Source organism: Diabrotica undecimpunctata, chromosome 8, assembly GCF_040954645.1.
Source record: "Diabrotica undecimpunctata isolate CICGRU chromosome 8, icDiaUnde3, whole genome shotgun sequence".
Classification (NCBI taxonomy): domain Eukaryota; kingdom Metazoa; phylum Arthropoda; class Insecta; order Coleoptera; family Chrysomelidae; genus Diabrotica; species Diabrotica undecimpunctata.
The window spans coordinates 39,876,024-39,900,771 of record NC_092810.1 but is presented as its reverse complement, the minus strand read 5'-3'; the positions used below and the strand labels follow the sequence as shown (position 1 = coordinate 39,900,771).

At 34.6% G+C, this 24,748-nt stretch overlaps 2 protein-coding genes across 4 annotated transcripts; one reads left to right on the top strand and one right to left on the bottom strand.

Annotated features, from left to right (window-relative positions):
- Positions 1 to 1,937: 1,937 nt before the first annotated feature.
- On the bottom strand, positions 1,938 to 15,218 carry LOC140447476 (uncharacterized). The gene is made up of 12 exons (XM_072540143.1): positions 14,974 to 15,218; positions 14,803 to 14,915; positions 14,414 to 14,691; positions 14,135 to 14,274; positions 13,342 to 13,531; positions 12,592 to 12,763; positions 12,123 to 12,315; positions 11,684 to 11,893; positions 11,145 to 11,416; positions 8,748 to 8,970; positions 4,289 to 8,695; positions 1,938 to 2,146 (listed from the first exon to the last, which is right to left on the bottom strand). Exons 1-10 carry the CDS (start codon positions 15,106 to 15,108, stop codon positions 8,748 to 8,750), a joined length of 1,926 nt encoding a protein of 641 aa, XP_072396244.1. The 5' UTR covers positions 15,109 to 15,218; the 3' UTR covers positions 1,938 to 2,146; positions 4,289 to 8,695.
- A 238-nt stretch (positions 15,219 to 15,456) lies between these two features.
- Positions 15,457 to 21,741, top strand: Fkbp59 (FK506-binding protein 59kD). 3 transcript variants are annotated; one of them, XM_072540146.1, is made up of 9 exons: positions 15,457 to 15,594; positions 15,895 to 16,152; positions 16,213 to 16,355; positions 16,423 to 16,543; positions 16,961 to 17,145; positions 17,692 to 17,905; positions 20,629 to 20,842; positions 20,982 to 21,120; positions 21,552 to 21,741. In XM_072540146.1, the coding sequence occupies exons 2-9, from the start codon at positions 15,957 to 15,959 to the stop codon at positions 21,702 to 21,704; spliced, it is 1,365 nt and encodes a 454-aa protein (XP_072396247.1). In that variant the 5' UTR covers positions 15,457 to 15,594; positions 15,895 to 15,956; the 3' UTR covers positions 21,705 to 21,741. The 3 variants fall into 3 exon arrangements, with proteins under 3 accessions (XP_072396247.1, XP_072396245.1, XP_072396246.1); XM_072540144.1 differs by lacking the exon at positions 15,457 to 15,594 and adding an exon at positions 15,638 to 15,793; XM_072540145.1 differs by lacking the exon at positions 15,457 to 15,594 and adding an exon at positions 15,659 to 15,767.
- Positions 21,742 to 24,748: the final 3,007 nt, after the last annotated feature.

The following is a 24,748-nucleotide window of genomic DNA, read 5'->3' as shown; positions in this document are numbered from 1 at the left end:
TTATTTGCTTTATGGCTTGTTTTGATAATAAATTTAGCTTTAATATGAGTGACGTCAATACTGAGAGCTAACCAAATAAAACTGCATATCTCCCCTAATCTGCAACGGCTATTACAATAAAAATACTTGGTATAAAGTATTTAGGGATTTCCTTATAAATGCTGAATTGGTGACTCTATGGTAGTGAAGGCACAATAAGACATATAAAAGCTAACCAGATAAGACGGTCAGGGCATGTCGTACAATCAGAGGACAACAGAATACTAAAAAACGATATTTTTTGAAAGACCAGAAGGTAGAAGATCAGTAGGAACTCCTAGAAAAAGATGAAAGGATGATGTAGCGACAGATTTGTTTAGACTTGAGATACAACGATGGGAAATGGAAAAACCAGATCGTAGAATATAGAGGATGATAGTAGATGCGGCTAAGAATCACACCGAGTTGTGTGGTCATACAAGATTTTCCCACAAAACATCTGCGCGTCATCCAATTTGACGTTGACATTTAAGCGTAGCTTTCTCAGACTGTCAAGATAATAGGGAATGAAGAGAATTATGGAAATGTAAAGTTATTTTTGTAAATTTATGACAAAAAACAATATATGATGAATCTTTGTACACAACGACAAAATATACATGACTGTCCCTTCAAACTCCGGGAATTTACAGAAGTATATTAATAGTCTTCTTTCACACCGCAGGTGCGGCTTGGGGATTATAGTAGGGTAGTATTTTTATCTCTCTACCTACTCTCAAAATTCGACTTCTGAAATGTTATGTATTCCCGGTTTTGTTATATGGAATGGAGGCGTGGACAATGACCGCAACATTGATGAAAAAAGTAGAGGCCTTCGAAATGTGGGCTTACCGACGTATATTACGTATATCCTGGACTGAGCACGTGACCAACGAAGAGGTACTACGCCGGATAGGTAAAGAGAGAGAGGTAGGAATAAGTATAAAGAAAAGAAAGTTGGAATACTTGGGTCACGTTATGAGACATAATAAATATAGAGTACTACAACTGATCGTTCAAGGGAAAATAGACAGCAGAAGGGGTCCAGGGAGGAGAAGACACTCGTGGCTCCAAAACTTGCGGCAATGGTTCGGATTATCATCTGCTGAACTATTCAGATCTGCCGTAAACAAAGTCAGAATAGCCATGTTGATTGCCAACGTTCGGAACGGACAAGGCACATGAAGAAGAAGAAGTATTTTTATTGGGTCTATTGGCCTTCCAGTAACAGGGCCAGTGCTACGCTTCAACGGCCTATTTTTACCCAAGATACTGGTTTTACCCAAGATAATCATTTTATTCAGACTGAGTCGACCAGGGACCTCTAGATATTTAAAAATGTCTAGATGTTCTCGCCGGCGCTGGGATTCGATCCCTGGCGTTCTGCGTGGAAGTTAGACACTCTACCGACTTAGCTATCCAGCCCTGTACAAAACTAGCACCGCCAAAAACTTTATTAAAATGGGCTTTTGTTTACACCTATGTAAATACAATACATTTTGGAGACGGCTATCGCCGTATTCCCGTTCTCCTCCGGTAATCCTCCCGGTCCAAGGCATGCTTCTCTTCCAAACCTCTCGATTCCATCGCTCTTCTAATTCCTGCATTCCATGAGCGTCGAGGTCTACCTCTTTTTCTTCTTCCACAGGGCTTCCATCTGTGAAGTTTTTGGGGCCAACGTTCGTCAGACATTCTCAATAGATGTCCAAACCATTTTAAACCTCTTCTTTCTATTCTGTCAATGACCGTTTCTGTAGCATTCATGTTATTTCTAAATTTCTAAATTTTATTCAATTGCAAATAATATGAGGTATCTAAATAAAAATGATTTTTATATTATTATGAATATAATAAATAAATAAAACAGCAGACAGGTCATCATCAATTAATTTCATATAAATTTCTGTTTTAAAGTCAGTTGAAATTTGAGTAAATCACGTGCTGTTACTATTATTGTACCTTTAAAAGGACCTTTTTAAAAAGTACCTTCGGGAGTGGCAACCCTTAAGTGGCGACTTGATATTTTGAGTTTTGATCTGTATGTGCGTTTTGTTTAGTTTAATAAATACGTATGTTGGTTGCCTTTACTCAAATTGTGCATTAATAGCAAATAGCGTACCTATAGGACCTATTCTTTTTTCTTCTTTATGTGCCGTCTTCTACCGAAGGTTGGCGACCATCAAACGATAGGTTTCTCTGTTTTGTGCCGCATGTATTATGTTCGCGGCTTCTGGTATTTAAAACCATTCTCTTAAATTTCTCAGACAGAATTTCTTCTTTCTACCCAAACCTCTTCTACCTTCAATCTTGCCTTCCACGATAAGCTGTAGCAGACTGTACTTATCATTACGGAACACATGGCCCAGGTATAACGCTTTCCTCCTTTTAACAGTTGTTAACAATTCTATCTCTTTACTCATTCGTCTTAATACCTCTGTGTTGGTCACTCTGTCTGTCCAAGGTATTCTCAGTATGCGTCGATACAGCCACATTTCTAGAGCCGCTAACTTCTTTATAGTTGCTGCTGTTAACGTCCACCCTTCAACTCCGTAAAGTAGCGTAGAGAGTACGTAGCATTTCGTGGCGCGCCATCAAAGGTTAACGCTTAGGTGGCGGTTGCTTCAGAGCTTTCTCATTTTGATGAATTTGGATCTTGCTATTTCAATTCGGATCTTAATCTCTACATCTGGGTCCCACTTATCATTTACTGTATATCCCAGATATTTAAATAGGTGTACGCTTTCAATACGTTCGGCTTCAATATTCAGGTCGATATGTTGAATGTTCTTTTTACTGATCCCCATAAATTTAGTTTTCTTTCTATTGATCTTCAGTCCAAATTGGTTGCCAATTGTATTTACTCTATTTAGCATCATCTGTAAATCTTCGATATTATCGGCCAGTATAACAGTATCATCTGCATATCGAAAATTATTTATTGGTACGCCATTAATCTTGATGCCCTCGTTGTACTTCCAGTGCCTCTAGAAATATTTGTTCCGTGTACAGGTTGAAAAGCAGTGGCGAAAGAATACAGCCCTGTCTAACCCCTCTCGAAATGGTTAGGTTTTCACTCACCATATGTCCATTCTTCATGTGGGCTGTTTGATTCCAATATAGATTTTTTATAATCTAGATGTCTTTAGTGTCAAGTCCTGTAAGATGTAATAGTTCTATGGGTTTGTCATGTTTGATAGTATCGAATGCTTTCTCATAGTCGATAAAACAGGCGTAAACATCTTTCTGTTGACCCAGACATTTTTGAATCAAGACTTGTATTGCAAAGAGCGGCTCTCGAGTTCCAAAACCGCATCTAAAACCGAACTGTGTTTTACTTATGCTGTGTTCTAATTTTGCTCGTATTCTGGAATGGATAATACGCAAGAGTCCTTTAAGGGTGTGACTCATTAAACTTATAAGGCGATATTCACTACACGTCTTAGAATTCGATTTCTTAGGAAGGGGCACAAATGTAGATTTCAACCAGTCCGATGGAATTTGACCAGTATCGTATATCTTATTAAATAGTTCTAATACTACATTCAGGTTGTTCTCGTTAAAAACTTTTAAAAATTCGACTGGTATTTCATCGCATCCTGTTACTTTCCCATCTTTCGTTTGATCTATAGCTTTTATCACCTCACTTTTCAATATTTTTGGTCCATTCAGATCAAGAGTGTTCGTAGGAATATGACGATAATCCGTAAACAAATCTTTTATGTAATTTGCCCAAGTCTGTAACTGTTCTTCTTTATCTACAATAAGTTTGTTGTTCTCGTCTATTAACCTACCAAACTGTTTTTTCTTGTAAGTATAAGTAAACTCCTTGATTTTTTCATGCATATTAAAACTATCATGTCTTCGTTCTAGCTCTTCTATCTCTTGACATTTTTCTTGTAACCATTTCTCTTTGGATTCTTTTATCTTTCTGCTGACAGTTCTATCCAGTTCTTTATATTGTTCGGGATTATTCTTATTTTCCCTCCTTCTGTCCATAAGGTGTAATATTTCATCTGTCATCCATTCGTTCTTCTTCTTCCGCTCGTAGTCACCAATGACTTCTTTCGCACCGTTGCATATAGCGTCCCTTAAGTTGATCCAGTCTCTTTCAATATCATCAATATTGGTTGTTAAAGCAACATTACTATTAATGCTATTTGTAAGCTTAACTTTTATCTCGGGATTTCTAAGTTGATCCATATCTAATCTTTTGTTATTCTGTTTCTGGATTAAGGTTTTTAGTCTGACTCGATTTATTATCCTATAGGACCTATAGGATAATAAATCAACGATTTTGTGTACATTTACATACATCATACATGTACTATCGACAGAAAATAAATTAAATAACAAAAATTGTTCTAAAATCTTATATTCGTATACACAAATGAAGTAGATATATAAAAATACACAAAATCAAGAGATCTAACTACAATGTATCATAATACGAGGCTGCAAATTAGCGAAAATTATCGAACATTTTCGAAAATATATTTTGAGACATTTTTTCTTAAAAATCTGAATTAATAACTAATAAATTATTATATAATATCACATTTTGCACAATCTTCGCGTATTCGTATAAAAAATAGTAAGTAATGTAGACTATGAAAGAAAAAAAATTGTCAATGATACATCTATATAAATAAGCAGGGCATTGCACGTTGTGAAAAGAGAAAAAACTGATCGAAAGAAAGCATAAAAGATTAGACGAAGGCTAAGACGGTAAAACCAGTCAAGAAGAATTAAAATAGATAAGCACACTAAAATTTTCCTTCGAGAAACCTTTAGTTTCCTATTTCTTGTATTGATAATGGAAGCAAAGATCAGTGTTTCTGTTCGATGAACTACTTAGGACTGAATTCTTTCTGTTGGGCCATTGGAAAATATGTCACAACTGACCAAGTCTATATATTTTTACTAATTTCAAAATTACAAGCTTAAGTAATGTGTATTACTTGTTGCCTTTTTTTTCTCTGAGGGTGGAAATTTCTAAAAACCGTATCAGGTTAACTCATCTCTATGGATGGTTGGCGTGTGTTGGATTCAGGATAGAGGAGTACATCCGAGCCATTTCCCCTTAGAAGAAGGAGATCCTGCAAACAGATGCCGTCCTGTTATCCTGCCTACCAACTAAAACCACCCTCTCCTACTTGTGCGCAGTTAACTGTCGCACGTACCTTAATTCGAAAGTGGGAAGGCAGCTGTAAGGCTGACGGCACTTTCGGAGCACTACTTTCTCTTATCTATATCTTATCTCCGTCGTTGACCGGCTGGTGCTTCTCTTCTTCTTTCTTTTTAATTAGTGTTCGAATGTAATTATGTACATTTCATCCCTCCTTACTTCCCGTCATCTTCACGATCATCTCTCTCACAGTTACACAGTTCATACCTATTTCTCTATAGATTCTGTTTCTCTCCACTGTCCATCTATTACACTCCAGCCTTGTGTGAGTAACAGTGTCAGAGTATTCACAATATATGATTTATCTGTATCTGTCTTTCTGAATCTATGAAGACATGTCCTAAAACATCCATGCCCTGTGAGCACTTGCGTCGGGAAGTAATCCAGTCGCCTGTGACCACAGTCCACCCAGTCCCTTAGGCTCGGGATCAGCATCTTGGTCCACTAAGCAACACATTCCGTATTGTTCAACTCTTCTTGCCATCTTTCCATGGATCTTTCTCTTTCTTCTTTTTTAATGGCTGCTGTCAAACATTCTCTTCTCTCATAGAGATGTCTCCTTTCTACTGCAAACACATGCAGAGGAACACAACCCGTGAGCCGCAGATACAGTCCTGTAGGCGCATGCTACTCGTAACAAACTTATTCTGTCTACTCGTATCATGAGCCCTTTGTAGTTCGGTATCATAAAGGATGATTAATTGCACAACACCGTGTAAGGCCCTCCTCCTTTCTGACTTGGGTCCTCCAATGTTAGGCATCACCCTCCCCATCGCAGCCGCACTCTTCGCTGCCTTCTGGGCTACCACCGCTATATGCTCCCCATATGATCCGCCATATTGATGTAGTGTCACTCCCAGATATTTCTAGTCCGTGATCTGTCAATCAGTCTTTCACGACGTTGCCCGTATCTTCTTCTTTAAGTGCCGTCTCCCGATCGGAGGTTGGGTATCATCATAACTATCTTTACTCTATCTACTGCTGCTCTGAAGAGTTCTATAGAACTGCATTTAAACCAATCCCTTAAATTCTTCAACCATTACACTCTCCTTCTTCCTATACTCCTTCCTCCTCTTATCTTTCCCTGTATTATCAGCCTTAGCAGTTCATATCGCTGTCCCCTCATTACGTATCCCAGATAATGTAACTTTCTTATTTTTATTGTGTTTATTATTTCGCATTCTTTGCCCATTTCTCGCAATACTTCCGTGTTAGTTTTCTTCTGTGTTCATGCTATTCTAAGCATCCTCCTGTAACACCACATTTCAAAGGACTGTAACTTATTTATGTGTTCTTGCTTTAATGTCCAGCTTTGAAGTCCATATTTCAGTATCGAAAACAGGTAGCATATCAGTGCTCTTACGCTCAGTTCTAATCTAAAGTCTTTGTTGCAGGGAATTGTTTTCATTTTTACAAACGCGTTTCTTGCTATTTCTATCCTGGCTCTTATTTCGGTTGTTTGACCATTATTGTCTGAAATCCTCCAGGTTCCAAGATATTTGTATTTATCAACCCTTTCTATCGGTACATTTCCCAAATGTATGTTTGTTGGTATATTTGTTTTCTTTGTTATTATCATGTATTTGGTCTTTTTTATATTCATGTTTAGTCCATATTTTTCACAGAAACTGTTTGTTTTGTTTATCAGTAATTGGAATTGTTCATCAGAGCTTGCCATAATCACGGTGTCATCCGCATATATTATGTTGTTAATAGATCTTCCGTTAATTATTATTCCTTCACTTTGAGATAGTAATGCTTCTTCAAAAATGGCTTCACTATATACATTAAATAGTAATGGGGACATAATACATCCCTGCCTAACTCCTCTCCTGATTTCAATTTCTGGACTGGGTTCGTTATCTATTACGATTTGTGCTCTTTGATTCACGTAGAGGTTTGTTATTATTCGTAATTCCCTATGGTCTATGTTTTTTGTCTTTAGAATTTAGACTAATTTTTCATGTCTTACTTTGTCAAATGCTTTTTCATTTCCCTGTGGGACTCCAGCCGTTACGTCAACTAGCGTGCTCTTCTCAACCATGATCTTTCTCTCAGAAAGATATTCCGCCATCACATTCATCAGATAGTTAGGACACTCCCTCTGTTCCAATGCCCGCATCACCCCTTTCCACTGCAGAGTGCTGAATGCATTTCTAAGACCGAAAAGCAGCAGAACCTCCCAGCGCTGTTCGTCCCCAATGTTGTGCAATACCTCGATTACACTCAAAATTGCGTCAACTGTGGTCTTCCCTTGGCAGAATCCGAATTGTCTCGGGAATATGCCTTCTGATCTCTCAATCGTCTGATCTTCTTGCAACTTTCCGATGCATGGGAGGAGGCATATGGTGCGATATTTCTCCCCAGTTTTGGGGCAGTACCAACCTTGATGTCCTCCAAGCTTCAGGAAATGTCTGTGCTTCAAGCAATGCATTCATGTGCTCCAAAACCACCCAGGTTCCGAGCATCCTAGACTCTTTACCGCTCAGGCGGTATCTGGTCTAGTCCGGGGGACCTACATGTCTTGAGTATCCAATCCAATGCTTCGACTAGTTCATCTATAGTAAAGGATACAGCCCGCTCAACTCCCTCGTTCCTCCATACTCCATGCCATCTGCCAGACGGAAAAAGCTCTTGTGTTACGTTAAGCTTTTTGTCTAGTGGCATTTAGTATTAGGGTACGCATGGAACTTTTTCATTACGATCCTATATCCCTTACCAAAGATGTCCTCATCCAGCTTGTCACACAGTTCTCTCCAATGCCGTCTTTTTTCTGTACGAATTTTTCTGTAGAGTCCTCTCTTTCGTGCGCGTTACTATATTACTTGTTGCCTAAGTTTTGGTGAATCCTAAAGAGTACATTTTTAATGTTTTTCAGTTCAAATCAGTCACTACTAACAAAATCGTACTTTTCCTGAATGATTTAAAAATTATGAATTTGCTTAGGCAAATAACATTACACATACGTGTCTATTATGAAAAGAAAATGTTTAATCTTTTAACAATTTTAAAATTATCATTTGCTTGGGCCAATAGAATTACACTATATATAATACTTCTTGCCTACGTTGTGGTAAATCGTGAGAAGCAAATTTTTAGTATTTCGCTATTTGAAAGCGAATGATATATGAGTCTCTACAGACAGATCAGTTAAAAAAAGATTGTCGATAGCGAAATATAAGCGATACATTGACCTGGTGGATGGAAATTCTGTAGAAATGGAAAACAGTACAAGAAATTATTTTTTAGTACTTTTCCTAAAGTACATTTTACGTTCACCAGCAACAGTAAAAAGCCTTTAAGGCTAAAAATCAATATTTCATAATATACATAATCACTAAAAATCGCAGAACGTCAATATCACAGAACAAAAATAGTAAAAAATCCTAACCTAAAAAATCGATAAAACCTTTTTTGAAATCCTCGCAGACCATTGTTTCAAACTGTTTGGGAGAATCTCTACATCAGTTCTTCTATTTTAGTAGATATAACCTAAAGAATAACAATTTTAAATAAAATAATGAGATGTTTGGCAAACATTTACCTATAAATCGATGTATTTTTTGTGTTTCTTGTTATGTACAGAAAGATCTGAGGAAGTAGTAAACTTTTTGTCGCACATAGAGCACGAATATGGTCTTTCGCCAGTATGTATCCGCATGTGAACCTTCAAGCTCGACGACTGAGTGAATTTCTTGCCACAGACGAAACAAGGGAACGGTTTTTCTCCTGTATGAGTCCGCATATGTTTCAATAGGTATTGAGATCTAAAAAAACATTATTTTGGATTAATAATAACAAAATCAAGCGACTATAATTGTGTTGTATAAGTGTAATATGTAAGTGGGGCTTTTAAGTGTAATGTATATATGTTATGTATAAATATATAAACAACCAAAAGTACGTACAGTATCGTACGCCTCGGTTACTGCGTTTTTCTTATCGTTTTCTTAAATTTTAAACTACATTTAATGTAATATATGTTATAGTTTTGATAATATCTATAGTGTTTCCTATGTTGAGACGAATATGCTATTTCGTCGGCCTTTACGCACATATGCACCTATAGACTGGGGGACTAAGTAAATTGCTTGCAACAAACAAAAATAAGAGAACGGTTTTCCGTTCACGTCAGAATGAGTTAACATTTATTTCAACACGTGTTGAGTGCTGAATATTCAACAAAATCGAGTGAATATAATTACAAAAAGAATAGATGAATAATTGAAAAACTCAAAGTTTCTTCTGCTACTTCTAATCTTATTTTGAAGATTTTCTACTGCTCTTAACGAGTCAACCTCCTGTTAGGAAATGTAAAATGTAAAGTTGGATTTATAGTTTGAGGGACTGTAAACGTAGACGCACTGGAAAAAGATCAACATAGAATTTTGTGTACTCTTATTTATAAATGAACGTTAACGCATGACGGAACGTAAGTGGGACGGACTGGAACGGAAGAGTTGGCCAACTTTCATTTCTTACAGTGCGTTACATGCATCTGGCCAATCATAAGGAAGAATTTTGTGCCGTCAACCAAAGTGGCTCGCCCTCCATTTTGTAAAGTAGTTTATCAACATATTCGAATTTTGTTGATTATTTGTTACAATGGACGGTAAGTTAATAATTTATAAAATATTAATAATAACTAATAAAAGGATATCATAGTATCATGGTCACCAACTCTAGTCACTGTTTCTACTCATGCGCAAAAATTCCACTCCGTCGATTTATAAATTGAGATAATATTTACAGTCCGTTTGTTACGTCTTCAGTGCGTGTATGTCTGTAAACTATAAGCGTAATAATAAATAAGTGTAAACTAAAAGCGTAATATAATTGCGAATTATTGATGTGAAATGTAAGTGTGAAATAAAAGGGTGAAGTGTAAGTGTGAAGCTTAAGTGCGAAATATAAGTGTAAGATATAAATGTAAATTGCCAGCGTGAAGCTTAATTGTGAAATGTGATAAGTATGAAAAAGAAATAGAAGTGAAATGAAAAGAAGTACCTATGAAAGAAGTGTGAACTAAAAGTGTGAAGCGTAAGTGTGAATTATAAGTGTAAAATGAAAAGAAAAGAAATTTATATGAAATGAAAAGTACGAAATAAAACTGTTAAGTATAAGCGTGAGGCGTAAGTGTGAAATATAAGTGTAAAGTGTAAAAATGTGAAATATAAGTGTGAAGTGTTAATGTTAAATACAAGCGTGAAATATAAGTGGGAAGTGTAAATGTGAAATAAAAGTATGAAATAAAAGTGTGAAGTATAAAATTGAAATATAAGTGTGAAATGTAAATGTGAAATATAAATGTGAAATAAAAGCGTGAAGTATAAGTGTGAAGGCTAAGTGTGAATTATAAGTGTGAAATGGAAGTGTAAAATATAAATGTGAAGTGGAAATGTGAAGTGTAAGTGTAAAATATAAATGTGAAATATAAGTGTGGAGTTTAAGTGTGAAGCGTAATTGCGAATTATAAGTGTGAAATAGAAGTGTGAAGGGTAAACGTGAGGCGTAAGTGTGAAATATAAGTGAAGTGTAAGTTTAAAATATAAGTGTGAAATGTAAATGTGAAATATAAATGTGAAGTATAAGTGTAAAGGGTAAGTGCGAATTACAAGTGTGAAATAAAAGAGTGAAATAAAAGTGTGAAGTAGTAGTGTGAAGGGTAAACGTGAGGCGTAAGTGTGAAATATAAGTGTGAAGTGTAAATGTGAAATATAAGTATGAAGTGTAACCCTGAAATGTAAGTGTGGAATATAATTTTGAGGTATAAACATGAAAAGTAAGTGTAAAGTGTGAAGTGTAAACTATAAAATACAACATGCAAGCTAAAAACAATTCATTATAGTCCCCTACTGCGATTTTCTTACTTATTTCTTGAATTATAAATCGAACAGGCCTTCCATTTAATAAAGTAGATGATAAAGTTTTGATATCTTACCTAGTAAAAGGTTTATTGCATATCGTACACCTGGACAGATTCTCTCCCGTGTGTGTGCGTGTATGTTCCGCCAAATACGCCGCCGACGTAAACTTTTTATCGCAAGTGACGCAGCTTAGCTTCTCTCCGGTGTGTTTCATCATATGAGACTGCAATTCCGAGGCGTAGTTGCAGACCTTGTTGCAAACCGAGCACTTGTACGGTTGTCGACCGGTGTGCTCGCGCATATGAACTGTCAGTTGGGAAGAATGGGTGAATTTTGTATTACAAACCTAGACAATAAATTTGTATTTAAAAAATTTTCTAGTTTTTAGTATTAAAGTTGACATTTGATAGCAAACTGTTAAAATTGACTGTCACATGTCAATCTAAAATCCGACAGAGGTTAAGAAATGATACAGAAAGTCATAAATGATATAGAAAGTTAAAGAATACAAAAAACACAGAAAATCTTTGAAAAGATTCACAATTTAGGATTTTATTAATGATGTTCACATTAAAAAATATCTTGAGAAACTGTTGCATATTAAAAAACTTACCTTGCACGTAAATTTCTCTCCGGTATGCTTCTTAATATGCACATTCAAATGAGAAGATTGAGTAAAAGTCTTCTCGCAGATATTGCAAGAATATGGTCGTTCGCCAGTGTGAGTCTTAATATGTGAATTCAATATGTATGTACTTGCGAACCTTTTGTTACACATGGTACACTCGTATGGTTTTTCGCCAGTGTGCGTTCTCATGTGAACCTACAAAAAAAGACGAAGTTATTTTATTATACTTTATTGCTTAGAGCCTCCTTGGAGGTCGTCATATGTACATCAACTCTTATATTTTCTGTAATTATGTTACTAGTCCAAAAATGAGACCAATATTCATGGGAATTGATACATTGAAATCATTTAGTATAACTGTTTGTGTATATTTTCCAAATTGAATAATACACAATGAAATAGATAGTGCAATTCCGTTATTTACCTTTAAATCTGCGGACGTTAAGCACCGCCTATCACAACAGGTGCACGCGTACGGTTTTTCTCCTGTATGCGACTTCATATGCATCGTAAGCTCCCCTTTAATGGTGAACCGTTTGTTGCAGACTGCGCATTGGTAAGGTTTCTCGCCGGTGTGCCGACGAACATGTTCCCGAAGGTGCGAAGAGTGATAAAACCTGCAATAATTAACAAATTTTTATGATATCCCCGTGCAACGCCTATGTATGAGGAAGATGCCAATTTTATTTTTATTATATCATTTTTCTACACCTATAGGCACTAGGCACCGAAACGTCAACGATTTGTAGATGGTTCTGACTATTAGTCGGTTCCAAATAATATTCAGGAGTCAATTAAGTCTAACTTCCATTGGCATACAGTTTTGTTCCAGGGCAAAGTTTATAAAAGTTCAAATAATTAAAAAGAAAAAAATATTTAACACATAAACATACCTTTTGACACAGTACTGACACTCGAAAGGCTTTTCTCCTGTATGAGTCCTCATATGGATCCTCAAATTAGATTTTTTCTTGTAGCTCTTTCCACATTCTTTACAAGGATATCCAGAAGTAGCTGATTCTTGTTTTGATTCGGTTTTGTCGATTTGAGGTGTCACTTGTACTCCTTTAAAAACAAATCAAACTGAGTATCTATATACAGCAAACCCAAAAATATAACCCCGTTATGTTTTAATGTTAGTTACTGCTTGAAAAAAATTTTAAATCACGAATTTGCAAAAATTTGTTCATAGAAGAGTCAGGTAGATCTCCAGAACTTACACTATGAGCATTGTTATTGAGGAACAATTAAAAATGAACTATATATAATAATAAAACCAATAGTAGTAACACAACTTAAAACAAAAGAAAATAAAAAACAATAAAACAAAAATAAAGAAAATTGTGATTGATTTCACGAATAAAGAAATTAAGGTTTCATTTTTTTGTAAAATTTGAAAATTACTTGAAGAAAATATTTCCAAATGAATGGATTTGCAGAATAGACTCTGTTGAAGAGCCAGCTAGGTCACCAGAGTTTACACCATGGGAGTTCTTGTTATGGCACCATTAAAATAAACTATAAACATAATTAGAACTAAGACTAATACAGTTCTTCCAATCAAACCGATTTTAGTTAAAAAATTCAACTCAAACCTCCACTTTTAAAATAATTTCAATAATAATATGTTCATTTTTACTCACCGGTAGTTCTCTTAATGACTTGTCTGTATGGAACAGCTACATAATTGGGAGATGATACATCTGGTTGGTGAATAGTCTGTATGGGTGCGATAACGATATTGTGAAGCTCCCCATTTTGCTCAATTTGTTGGGAATTTTCTATTTCTAACTGTTGTTCTATTTCTTCAGTTTGGAGACTCTGGTGGATCATCTATAACAGAATTATTCTAAAATGAATAAAACAAGAATGTTACACAAATATGTCTTGGAAAGTGGAAAAAAGAACCAATAGATTTCCTTTCCATATAGTAATAATAGTTCCCAACCATTGTCTACCATGAAAATCCAGGTAGTCATGTATGATCATCATATATGAATTTGGAACACTAGGAAATCTATAATTTGAGTTAACTCTAACTTTTAGAATATTGGTATACTTTAAATGATAATAGATCTTATATGTTTCAGTTCAATTTTTGTGCTTCAATTACATTTCTAATTGAATTTAAACCTATAAGTAGTCAGTATCAACATCAATACAGCACATGGTACTAAATATCAATGTGGACTCTTTTGAGTTGCCTGTATATTTCAACACATTGCACACATTTTGAATGATTTATCATTTTGTACACTTAAAACTTTTACTACTGATTTAAATTCCATAAATAAAATTATGGATTATACGGGTATTAGAATAAATGATTGTTACTCCATGTTATGTTTATGAATGGCAGCTCTTCTAATGTTTCACAACACAAAATTTCAGTATCTATAATATGATTCATTTTCATAATAATGCAACATTACTTACTTGTATATTTGGATGACTTTGTTGGTGTGTCTGATAATGTATTTGAGGTTCAGTCTGGCAGTGATGTTCTTCTTGCAACAAAATAGCTTGTTGTGGTGGTGATTCAGCAATATCTCTATCATCAGTCTTGCTCATAAACTCTAAAAATATCAAAAATCAGAATTAGTTCTACACATACTGTGAATTATTCATAAAAAACTTATGTTTTATAATAAACTATAATACAATAATAAGCTTTGTCATCTCCATAATTCACCTGAACAATGGTTAAAAACTTACCTATACTGGTGACAGCACTTTGTGGACTTGCAGTTCTTTCTTCACATTGTTTGATTTCATTTTGAAGCAGATCCTCTTGTTTCGTAAGTACTTCGTCACTGTCTAGGAAGTGTTTTAAATGAATATACTCAGAATTTGGATGTTCTTCAGTCAACAAGGCAGTTGTTTCACTAGCAGCTGTGGCAGCAATAGAAAACTCAAACTTTGTAGGTGTGGATAGTGTACGGGTTTCGACAGATGTATCTTGCTGTTTTGAGTCATCTTGGGTACAGAGATATCTAAAAAGTATAGGTACAGTAACAATGGCATACATATTTTAACATTTTCGACTTGAAGGAGGGTTACACAAAAACCTACCTACTGATGTAGAAAATTCAATCTTTTCTTACCTATTTATAGTGGCATCCGATTGAAGACAAACGATTCGAAAGTCATAAGCAACTCTAAGACGTTCAATACACACCGAACATATTAAAGAAGGTACTCTTTCCTTTAACCATGACTAAAAACAACAACAGTTAAACTATTACCGAGTTTATTTAGAACATAAAGTTACTTACTACTTCTGAGACACAGGCCAAAAGTTTGTCATAGAAGCTAACAGAATCAGTATCTTGTAGTTCAGTAGATGTAAGGGCGCAGTCTATCCTCAGGCAAGTTCTGCAACAGTCTGAAACGTTCACTGTGTTTTCCATTGTAAAATTAAATCTCTTATCTAATAATAATTTTATTTTTTATAAATACAAACACTAATACTACATTATAAGCTAACTCCCATGGGCCAATCAGCTGACGGTCTGCACATGTCATAGAGCCAATTATCTTACAGGCGGTAAATTTAAATTGTCTGAATTAAAATTAAAGTCAGAATTTTTATCGACTTTTCTTTGAATTTTATTAATATTGTTATAAGTAGTAGTCCCTGTACTGATCTTGTACATTTGTCCTAGTTCTACCTTTTACTCTGTAAAAGACAAAAAAATAAAATACAAAATTTCAAAATTGCCGCTGAAAGAAAGGTTAGATAATTGGCGTTGTGAAACGTGCTACTGAAATCATTGGCGAATAAACTATGGTGAAAAATAATAAGATACCAAATTTAATGCTTATATGCACCGAGAAATGTTTTAAAAGAGAAACTATGTTAAATTTGAAAAAATTGAGAAAGTAATTGTTGAAATGTAAGTTCTAAAAAATATTTTATACTTCTTGTAAAGTAACACAGGCCGCATGAGCATGCGTAGTACAAAAAAAGTTCAAATGTCATTCGTCATTCTTTGGATGAATTTGTTGAAGGCTAGAATAGAAAGCGCTAAACATTTTTCATTTTCATTCTTCACAAACCGTTGTTAACGTCAGTATTATAGAACTTTTCCTATAGTAAGTATAGCTTGAATGACAAACTTTAATATTTATTAGTCTTATACCTATATTAATTTATGAAATATTATTATATTAAAAAATATCCAATCAATTTCCAGATTATTCCAGAACCGCATTGTTAATATCTTGCAGTGGCTACAGTAAATTAAAGTGGGATCAAATGGCCTCACCGGTAGATATTTCACCTAATAAAGACGGCGGCGTGTTGAAAGAAATAATCCAGGAAGGTACTGGAGAGGAATTACCACCCCAAGGAAGTAAAGTTACAGTGCACTACACCGGCACCTTGACTGATGGAACCAAATTCGATTCGAGCAGGGATAGGAATGACCCGTTCCAATTCGATTTGGGAAAAGGTACAGTAAACAAATTTAGTGTGCACACAGAGAAGTTACTTAAATCTTTAAATTTTGTAGGTAATGTAATCAAAGCATGGGATATTGGTGTAGCTACAATGAAGAAAGGAGAGCGGGCCATGTTGACCTGTGCCCCTCAATACGCTTACGGTGAAAGCGGAAGTCCTCCAACAATTCCTCCAAATGCTACTCTCAAATTTGATGTAAGTTTTGTTGAAATATCTCTAATTTTGCTTAAATTATGTTTTATACTTGTTGTTTACTATGAAGGTTGAAGTATTAAGCTGGAAAGGAGAAGATCTGAGTCCAAATAAAGATGGAGGAATAGAGAGAATCCAAGTCACTGCTGGTGAAGGCTATTCGACTCCTAACGATGGGGCTCAAGTTGAAGGTAAAGGATTTTTGTTGTTTTTAACTTAAATGTTTGTGGTTTTTGATAAACAATTTGAAAATAATGTTCAATAAAAACAGAATATTGGTTAGTGGGTATCTTATCAATATAAATTATTATGAGCATATTAATTTTTAGATATATAAAACAAGTGTGAGTTGCAAAGAGTGTGTGAAGGAAATATAGAAGATACCTACGTTCAAGAAAAAATATAAAAATTATAATCATTATGTAGTTATAAATACAGTCTGTTATTCAATCAAATTTTAATTAAAGTTAATATAGATGCATTTGTTTTGCTTTCTCAAAATTGTAGAATAAAAATGTTAATATTGCTTTCAAAATCAAATGCACAGTAAAAAGTTGTCATAATAAAAGTCTTAGGTATAAAATTTTTGACATGTTATTTTTTTATAGTTCATCTTATTGGAAAATATGATGGTAGGATTTTTGATGAGAGGGATGCAGCTTTTGCTGTTGGAGAAGCATCAGAAGCTAATGTAATCTCAGGCATTGACATAGCCATACAAAAATTCAAGAAAAACGAGACCTCCAGACTTATTATTGGTCATAAATATGCCTTTGGAGCTAATGCTTCACAAGTGAGTATTAGTCAAGATATTTACAGTATATTTAAGGTTTGTTATATTTATTTCTTACTTTTAAATAGTGCAAAAATGGATTAGACATTTGCCTTCAAAATATGTTTTAGCTTCCACAATATCTTCATTTGATCAGATCTCCAAATCATTTTATGTAAAATGTTGGGCTACTGACTGAAGAATACAATCTATAATAAATGATATACTTTGAAGTGTATTTTTGCTGTTGTGATCAAATTAGGATGTGGTGCATTTTCTCAGAAAAAAGCAGTTGTTCTTCCTCATCTGTTGCCATTTTTGAAAATTCTTCCTTTCTTAAGACAATTAATGAACAAAATACTAAAATGGAGCAGCCGCATCCTTGTCCTATCTTTTTGGTCACCTTGAGCTGCTATTTATCTCAGTTAACTGCCATTTCACATTTTTAGTGATGTGATGAATTAATGTTTCATCTAGTATAGATGAATACAGTACCATACAAGATGACCTTTAAAAATCGCCAACAATGTACATTTTAATATTCTAATTATATTTTTGTTCTATTAGGAATACAACATTCCAGCTAATGCCACAGTAGAGTATACAGTTACCCTAAAAAACTTCGAGAAATTGAAAGAAAGCTGGTCACTTGATTCCGAAGAAAAAATTGAACAGTGCAAATTATTTAAGGAAAAAGGAACTAACTACTTTAAAAATGGAAAATATGAATCTGCTGTGAAGTTATACAAGAGGATACATTCTTATTTGGACAAGGATACTGGTAAGTAAGGCTTAAAATATGTGAATGATTTAGTTCTCCAATAAACTTGTTAGTCATCATCATCATCAATTTCTTTCCAGTCATCCCTATCCATCGCCTTTCACCACCAAGCATGTATTACCATATTTCTCATGTCTTCAATGTTATCAAGGAACCTTGTTTTAGGTCTTACTCTTCTTCTCTGACCAATAGGTCTATCAAGGAGCCTTTTTCTAGCTGGGTCATTTTGTTCCGTCCGCATTACATTACAAATCCACCTCAGACATCCTATCTTAATATGTTTTACAATATCAGGTTACTGGTATATTCTATAAAGTTCGAAGTTTATCGTCTTCTCCACACTCCAATGTCATTCATCATCATCAGTGGCATTACAGCTAGTTATGAGCCAAAGCCTTCTTCAGAACAATCTTCCATTCGCCCCTGTCTCTGGCAACTCTTCTCCATGCTTTAACTCCGATGGATTTTAGATCATCCTCTATGTTATCTTGATACCTAAGTTTTGCTCTTCGTCTGGCTCGTCTTCCCACTGGTCCTCTTCAGTTGAAAATTTTTCTGATCGTTGCATCTTCATCTCTCCTAATTACATGTCCTATCCATCGAAGGCGTGCTAATTTAATACATTTTACAACGTCAGGTTCCCCAAAACTTCTGTATAACTCAAAGTTGTAGCGCCTACGCCACAAACCCTTTTCTTGGACTCCTCCATATATTTTCCTTAGAATTTTTCTCTCGAAACATTTAAGCAATGCTTGGTCGTTCTGGGAAGAGTGACCACATTTCTGACCCGTATGTTAACACTGGCCATATTAATGTTTTATATATGGTAACTAATTTTTCTGGGTAGTTTTGAGGCCATCTGTTTCCTCAAGCCATAATAGCACTTATTGGCAAGCACCATTCTTCATTTAATTTCTTCACTGACATTCTTGTCTTTGGTCAGTACTGAGCCCAGGTAGACGAAGGTGTCCACACCTTCCAGTTCCAGATCATCAATTAATAGTCTGGGTATCTGGTTGCCTGATAATACATTCTACTATCTAGTACAATACATATACTTGGTTTTCTGTGCGTTTATTTTTAATCCCATTCTCAGTGCAGACGCCCTTAGTGACCGATGGTGTCACCACCATTTTTAAAGAGTTCGGCAGGAAGATTGTCCAAACTGGGGGCTTTGTTATTTTTCAGTTTTGAAATGCCTTCTCTAATTTCTTCTTCGGTGGGGGCGGCGCTTGAGTGTTTTCATCCATTTCAGGCAAATTAATTTCTATTTGGTCTTCTTCACGACTGTCGCTAAGCAATTCTTCAAAATGATTCACCCACCTGTTTAGTATTTGTTCTTTGTCACTAATTATGGAACCATCTCTGTCCTTAAATGCTGTTATTCTGGGTTTGAATTCTTTTCTGCAGCTGTTTATCTTCTGGTAGAATTTTCGCGAGTCTTTTCTATTGTGATGGTTAACAATCTCGTTTAGAGCGTTTTCATATGGCTCTTTCTTTTTCCTTCTAAACGTCCTTTTTTCTTCTCATCTAAGATTTTCATAGTCTTCCAGGTTTGATCTGGTTCTGCGCTGCTGAAGTCTCTTATATGCTTCATTTGTCCTGTTGGTTAATGGATCTACATTCTTTGTCAAACCAATCTTCATTTATTTTAGCCTGGTTAGATTTTAAAAAGCCTTTAGCCGCTGTATGGATAGCTTCCTTGCATTTGGTCCAGTGTTCTTCTATACTTAAATTTTTGTCAATTCTTGTCAGCTCTTCATTTAAAATTTCCCTGTAGTTATCCCTAGAGTCTTCAGATTTTACCACATCAGTATTATATTTCATAGATTTTGTGCTCTGGCCCTTCTTAGAGTTTGATATATGAGCCCTGAGTTTAATTCTTACAAGGTAGTGGTCTAGAGTCTATATTAGCACCTCTACATGCTCTTACATCTAGTATGTCCAAGAAATGTTGACTATCAATTAGTACATGGTCAATTTGGTTTTTGTTTCACTGTCTGGTGATTGCTATGTGGCTTTGTGGATATTTTTAGTTCAATCAAGCGTAAACCATTTTGGTTGCTGACAGCATGAAGACTATGCTCGCCGATCGTGGGTCGGTAAATAGTCTCTTGGCCGACTTTAGCGTTAAAATCACCAATAATAATTTTTATGTCGTTGTTCTGACATTGTCTTAAATGCTTTCCAGTTTCTCGCAAAATATGTCCTTCTCCTTGTCTTCTTTATCTTCAGTGGGAACATGGATATTAATAATGCTGTAATTAAAGAACCTGTCTTTAATTCGGATTCTACATATCGTTGGACTTATTGGATCGAAAACTATGATTTCTGATTTTAATCGTTTATTCAGTATGAATCCCACGCCAAAAATATGATTATTTTTATCTCCGCTGTAGTAGAGAGTGTAGTCTTTTTTTTAGGCTAGCACTACCTGTCCACCTGATTTCTTGAAGTGCTATAATGTCTGCTGAATATTCATTAAGTGTATTGGACAGACTTCTTAGTTTACCTGCACTATACAGTCTTATATATTTCCAATGTCATTCACTGCTCCATAAATTCGCCTTATTTTTAATTAGTAATTTACAATAGTATGAAATTTTGTATTTTTTTGATAAAATGTATAATCATTTATGATACCTACTTATTTAAATAGTCCTTAAGGTGAATTTGTAAGTTAAAAAATATTCGATATCTACATGCACACACATTTGTTTTAGATACTGACACCCAAGAAGACAGAAATGCCCTGCTCCTAGCTTCACATTTAAACATCGCCCTATGTCAATTGAAGCTTAAAGAGTACTTTGAAGCTCGTTCAGCTGCTACCTCTGCCTTAAATATCGATCCTGACAACGAAAAAGCTCTCTTCAGACGAGGACAAGCGTACATTCAATTACGAGAGCCCGAGTTAGCCAGACAAGACTTTACAAGGTAAGGTACAATATCTGAAGCTTTTTTGGAAAATGTGAAACGTGAATAAATTAAATTACAAGACTTTTTTGTGCACCCTGTATATATCTGAAAATACTGGATTTTTTTTAACATTTACGATATTTTCGTTGATTTGTAGGTGTCTGGAGATAGATCCGAATAACACAGCTGCTAAATCTCAACTAACCATTTGTTCGAAAACGTTGAAGGAACAACTACAGAAAGAGAAGCAGATTTACGCCAATATGTTCGATAAGTTCGCCAAAATGGACACGCAGGTGAAGACCAATTAACTATATGCTTTTTCATGATGCTATTGAAATATTTTTTATTGTCTTGAATAAAATAGAAGTAGAAATTTTGAGTTTTATTGTTTAGTTCTTTTTTAAGTTTTTTTTCTTGTGTTTTAAATTGTAAAAGTAAATTAATGATTAACAGGAAATGATTTCGAAGAGTTTAAACGGAACTGTAGAGGAAAATACATAAATATTAGATCTTTTAGTATAAAAATAAACTTAACCCTCAAAATCAGTCAGTCATGTCATAGTAATATGGGGTTGATGCTATTTTATGTCCAATAGTACTAATTTACAAAAAGTAGGTAAGAAGAAACTAATAATTTGGTGTTACGTAGGCTAAAACTTTGTTTTTCATTTGTATGTTAAAGCATCAAATGAATTTTCATAAAATAGTTAATTCTTTATTTTAGAGGGAAGAATTTGAGAACAGAAAACTGCCCAATGTGATGAGCTCTGTCGGTGAATGGGGCCAGGAAGATAGAGAAAGAGAACCCAGCGAATTTGAAAAGGAAAACCCTGACATTATACTACTAAATAAGACTGGCGAGTTTAAAGATATGTAAAACTTTTGTATGTATTTCAATAAATTTATTTAAAATCCTTGTTATTAAAACCCCCTATATATTATCCAAGAGTTCTGGTAGTACCTTACGTGACAATTAAGAAAATTACCCTCTGTGTAATAGCATATTAACAGGCTGAAATTTGTAGTCCCTTGGCCTATGACGTCAGAATCAATCGAACTGTTCTCGGAAGCCATCTTTAAAAGTAAATGTGGAGTTTTCTGTCAATTGTCATTCGCCATATTTAAATTTAACCTTTCTATAATTTTCACGCTCAATAGTATTGATATCTACTATTATACATCTACAGGTCCCTATAGTTGGTTTACTGTACGTTTTTTTTTTCTCTACCCATTGTCAATTTTATCGTTTATTACTCTTGCTTCCTTATTTTATCATTAAATGTAGAAGACACGAACAGTTCAGTCCATGGTTCTTTACACTGGCGAAATAAAATAACTTTTATCTAGCATCATTGTCTTCCACACATAAAATTCAGGACAAACCAGTTACCGCCTGTTAAGGAAAGACATACTTTATAGACGCTCTAGACTCAGTACATTGAAAAGAGATAGGTACAAAAAAGACGCCTGGGGACGTTTTCAGATTTTAAGTACAATTTGTGACGTTTGTAGTTTGTTGACTTGTGGCTGTCGGTTTGTTGGATTTTTTTGTCCTGTTTTTGCATATAGAAGTTACAAACAGTTGCTTTCACAACTAATTTTATATTGTAGTTAAAAATTTTATGGTAAGTGTACTTTATAAGTTTCCGCAAAAGTAAAAGAAAATATTTTATTGAATTTTTTTAGATTGTCTGAAAAAACCATTAATTCACCAGTTCAAGAACTCGTTTTAAATTTAATCGAGTACTTTAAATTAGAAAAAAGGAATGGAGGACCTTTTTAACCGTCGCCATCGGTTCAATAGATACAAAAAGTACAATTTTCAAATGTTCACTATTATAAAGCTTTAATGACGTCAATCATAAAGTAATGTACAGTCTGTCCCAAACCCTTCTTTCAGTGCGTCATTAATTTTGACGTCATATAGGATTTTAAGAATGTCGAGAATTATTGCATGACATTTTAGTTAAATTTGACAGTTGCAGGATCGTAATCTGTCTTTTTCTAATTGAAAATAATTTAATAATTTTAATATTAGTCTTTGTTCTTTCTCGATATATCTCAGCATATTTAAAATATTTTTATTATACAATAAATAAATACAAAATTTAATTTTCACTGTAAAATGTCTGAAAATACTAACCTGGAATGACAATTATCATTTTATCAGTTGACATTGTGAAAGTCGTCACGATCGAGACAATCTGCATCAAATTTTATTTATGCGCATCATTGATTGGATATCTATTTAGTGTATTCTAAACTCCAACCAATTATACATCCGTAAGTAGAATTAGCTTACGATAAATAATTTTCTAGGTTCTATGTATAATAATCACAGACTCACGTTTTTTTCTGTCACTTCTAGCTTAATGTGTTAGAGAGAATTCGATCAACTATGACGCACTGAAAGAAGGGTTTGGAACGAACTATATGACATTATTCACGAATTACTTTTTATACTAGGTCTCTTTTTTACTCACAGAAACTAAGTATTACAAAATTAAGCCGCTTGTCCATAGAAATCACAATAAGTTTGTAGCATTTGCATTTTCCTTGATATATATTTTGAAATCCCCTCGTATATGTATTAAATTGAAATCCCCTCATATATGTATTAAAATAACGAAGAATGTTTACCATGTTTCTCTGTTCCTATCGTACGAGTTAAAACCCAAATAGTATTTCGTTTTTTGTACGTCGCCGAAGTTAATGTAAACCATTTTAAAGTTTGTTTATCACGGACGCAAATTCTTTGATATTTTTCTTTGATCGAAACCGCTAAATATTCTGCGTTTCAAATAAACATTCATTGAGATCGGCTGAAAAGTTTTTGCCGGCAAGATAATTAGCTCACTCTCGCTGAGGCGTGGTCAACAGCGGTTAAGCGGTGGCCTCAGCGTTATGTCCAAATTCTACGTCGAATTTGAAATTTTTCCTTTTTATGGAAAATGTGTAGCCGTTTAATGGTTCAGTTGCAGTTTAAGTGAGGTTCCAGAAGGTAAGGAACAAGAATCGTTGTTTCCATCCTCGTTTTGTTTCTCCCTGGTTGTCATCTCAGGGTTTTTTGGCAGTTTGGAGATGAATTTGTTTGTGTTCAGAGATTTCCCATCTAGTTCTACCCCCAGAAAATTTAATAGATCCAGTTCCCGACTCCAGATATGCAGAGTTAAATTTAAGGTAACTTTTTGTGTTAAATTTTAAAGTCAAGATAGACATTTTTTAAAAATAATAATTGCATTCATTATTTAAAAAGATTAGCCAATAACATTTTTAAGTTTTTGTAGCATCTCCCGAGTTTGTAAAAGGATAATGACATGTAAGTTTTCTTTGTTATGTTTGGTATAAATTTTTGTAACTAATAATGTAATTTTTTGTGTCATCTGTATTTTTGTAATTGTTTGTGGTGACACAACAATAAATATTTGATTTATTTCTCTGAGCCATTTTGTCTTTTATTTTAGAAAAGTCTCTTAACCATTTTTGTACCTCTAATTATTATTTCAATAGTTACAACTAGTTGTTGTAATCGTAATAATTTGGCATCTCAAAGCGGCGTCCATTTTAAATTGCTAGAGGTCCTCCCTTGTGTTTTGTTCGTCCATTTGTCTCAGGAGATTTATGTAAGTACCCATTTGTTTCATTTTTGTAGTTGCCACAATCCAACCCCATTGCCATTCAACTTATCCACGACTCAGCTCTCCAAACAAACCATGAGTGCCGTTCGCATAGTATCGTTTATTTTGCTTGCCCTATCTCCAGCTCCTGTAACTTCTGTCCCCAATTTTCAACCCCCCATAGCAATAAACTATGTGGTAGGCAAAATATATGTTACAAGTTAAATAAGGGTCAACAATATGGCATGTCTTTGATACCTTGTTTACTGTAAATTTTGACGTTTATAATTTTCATTTTGTGACA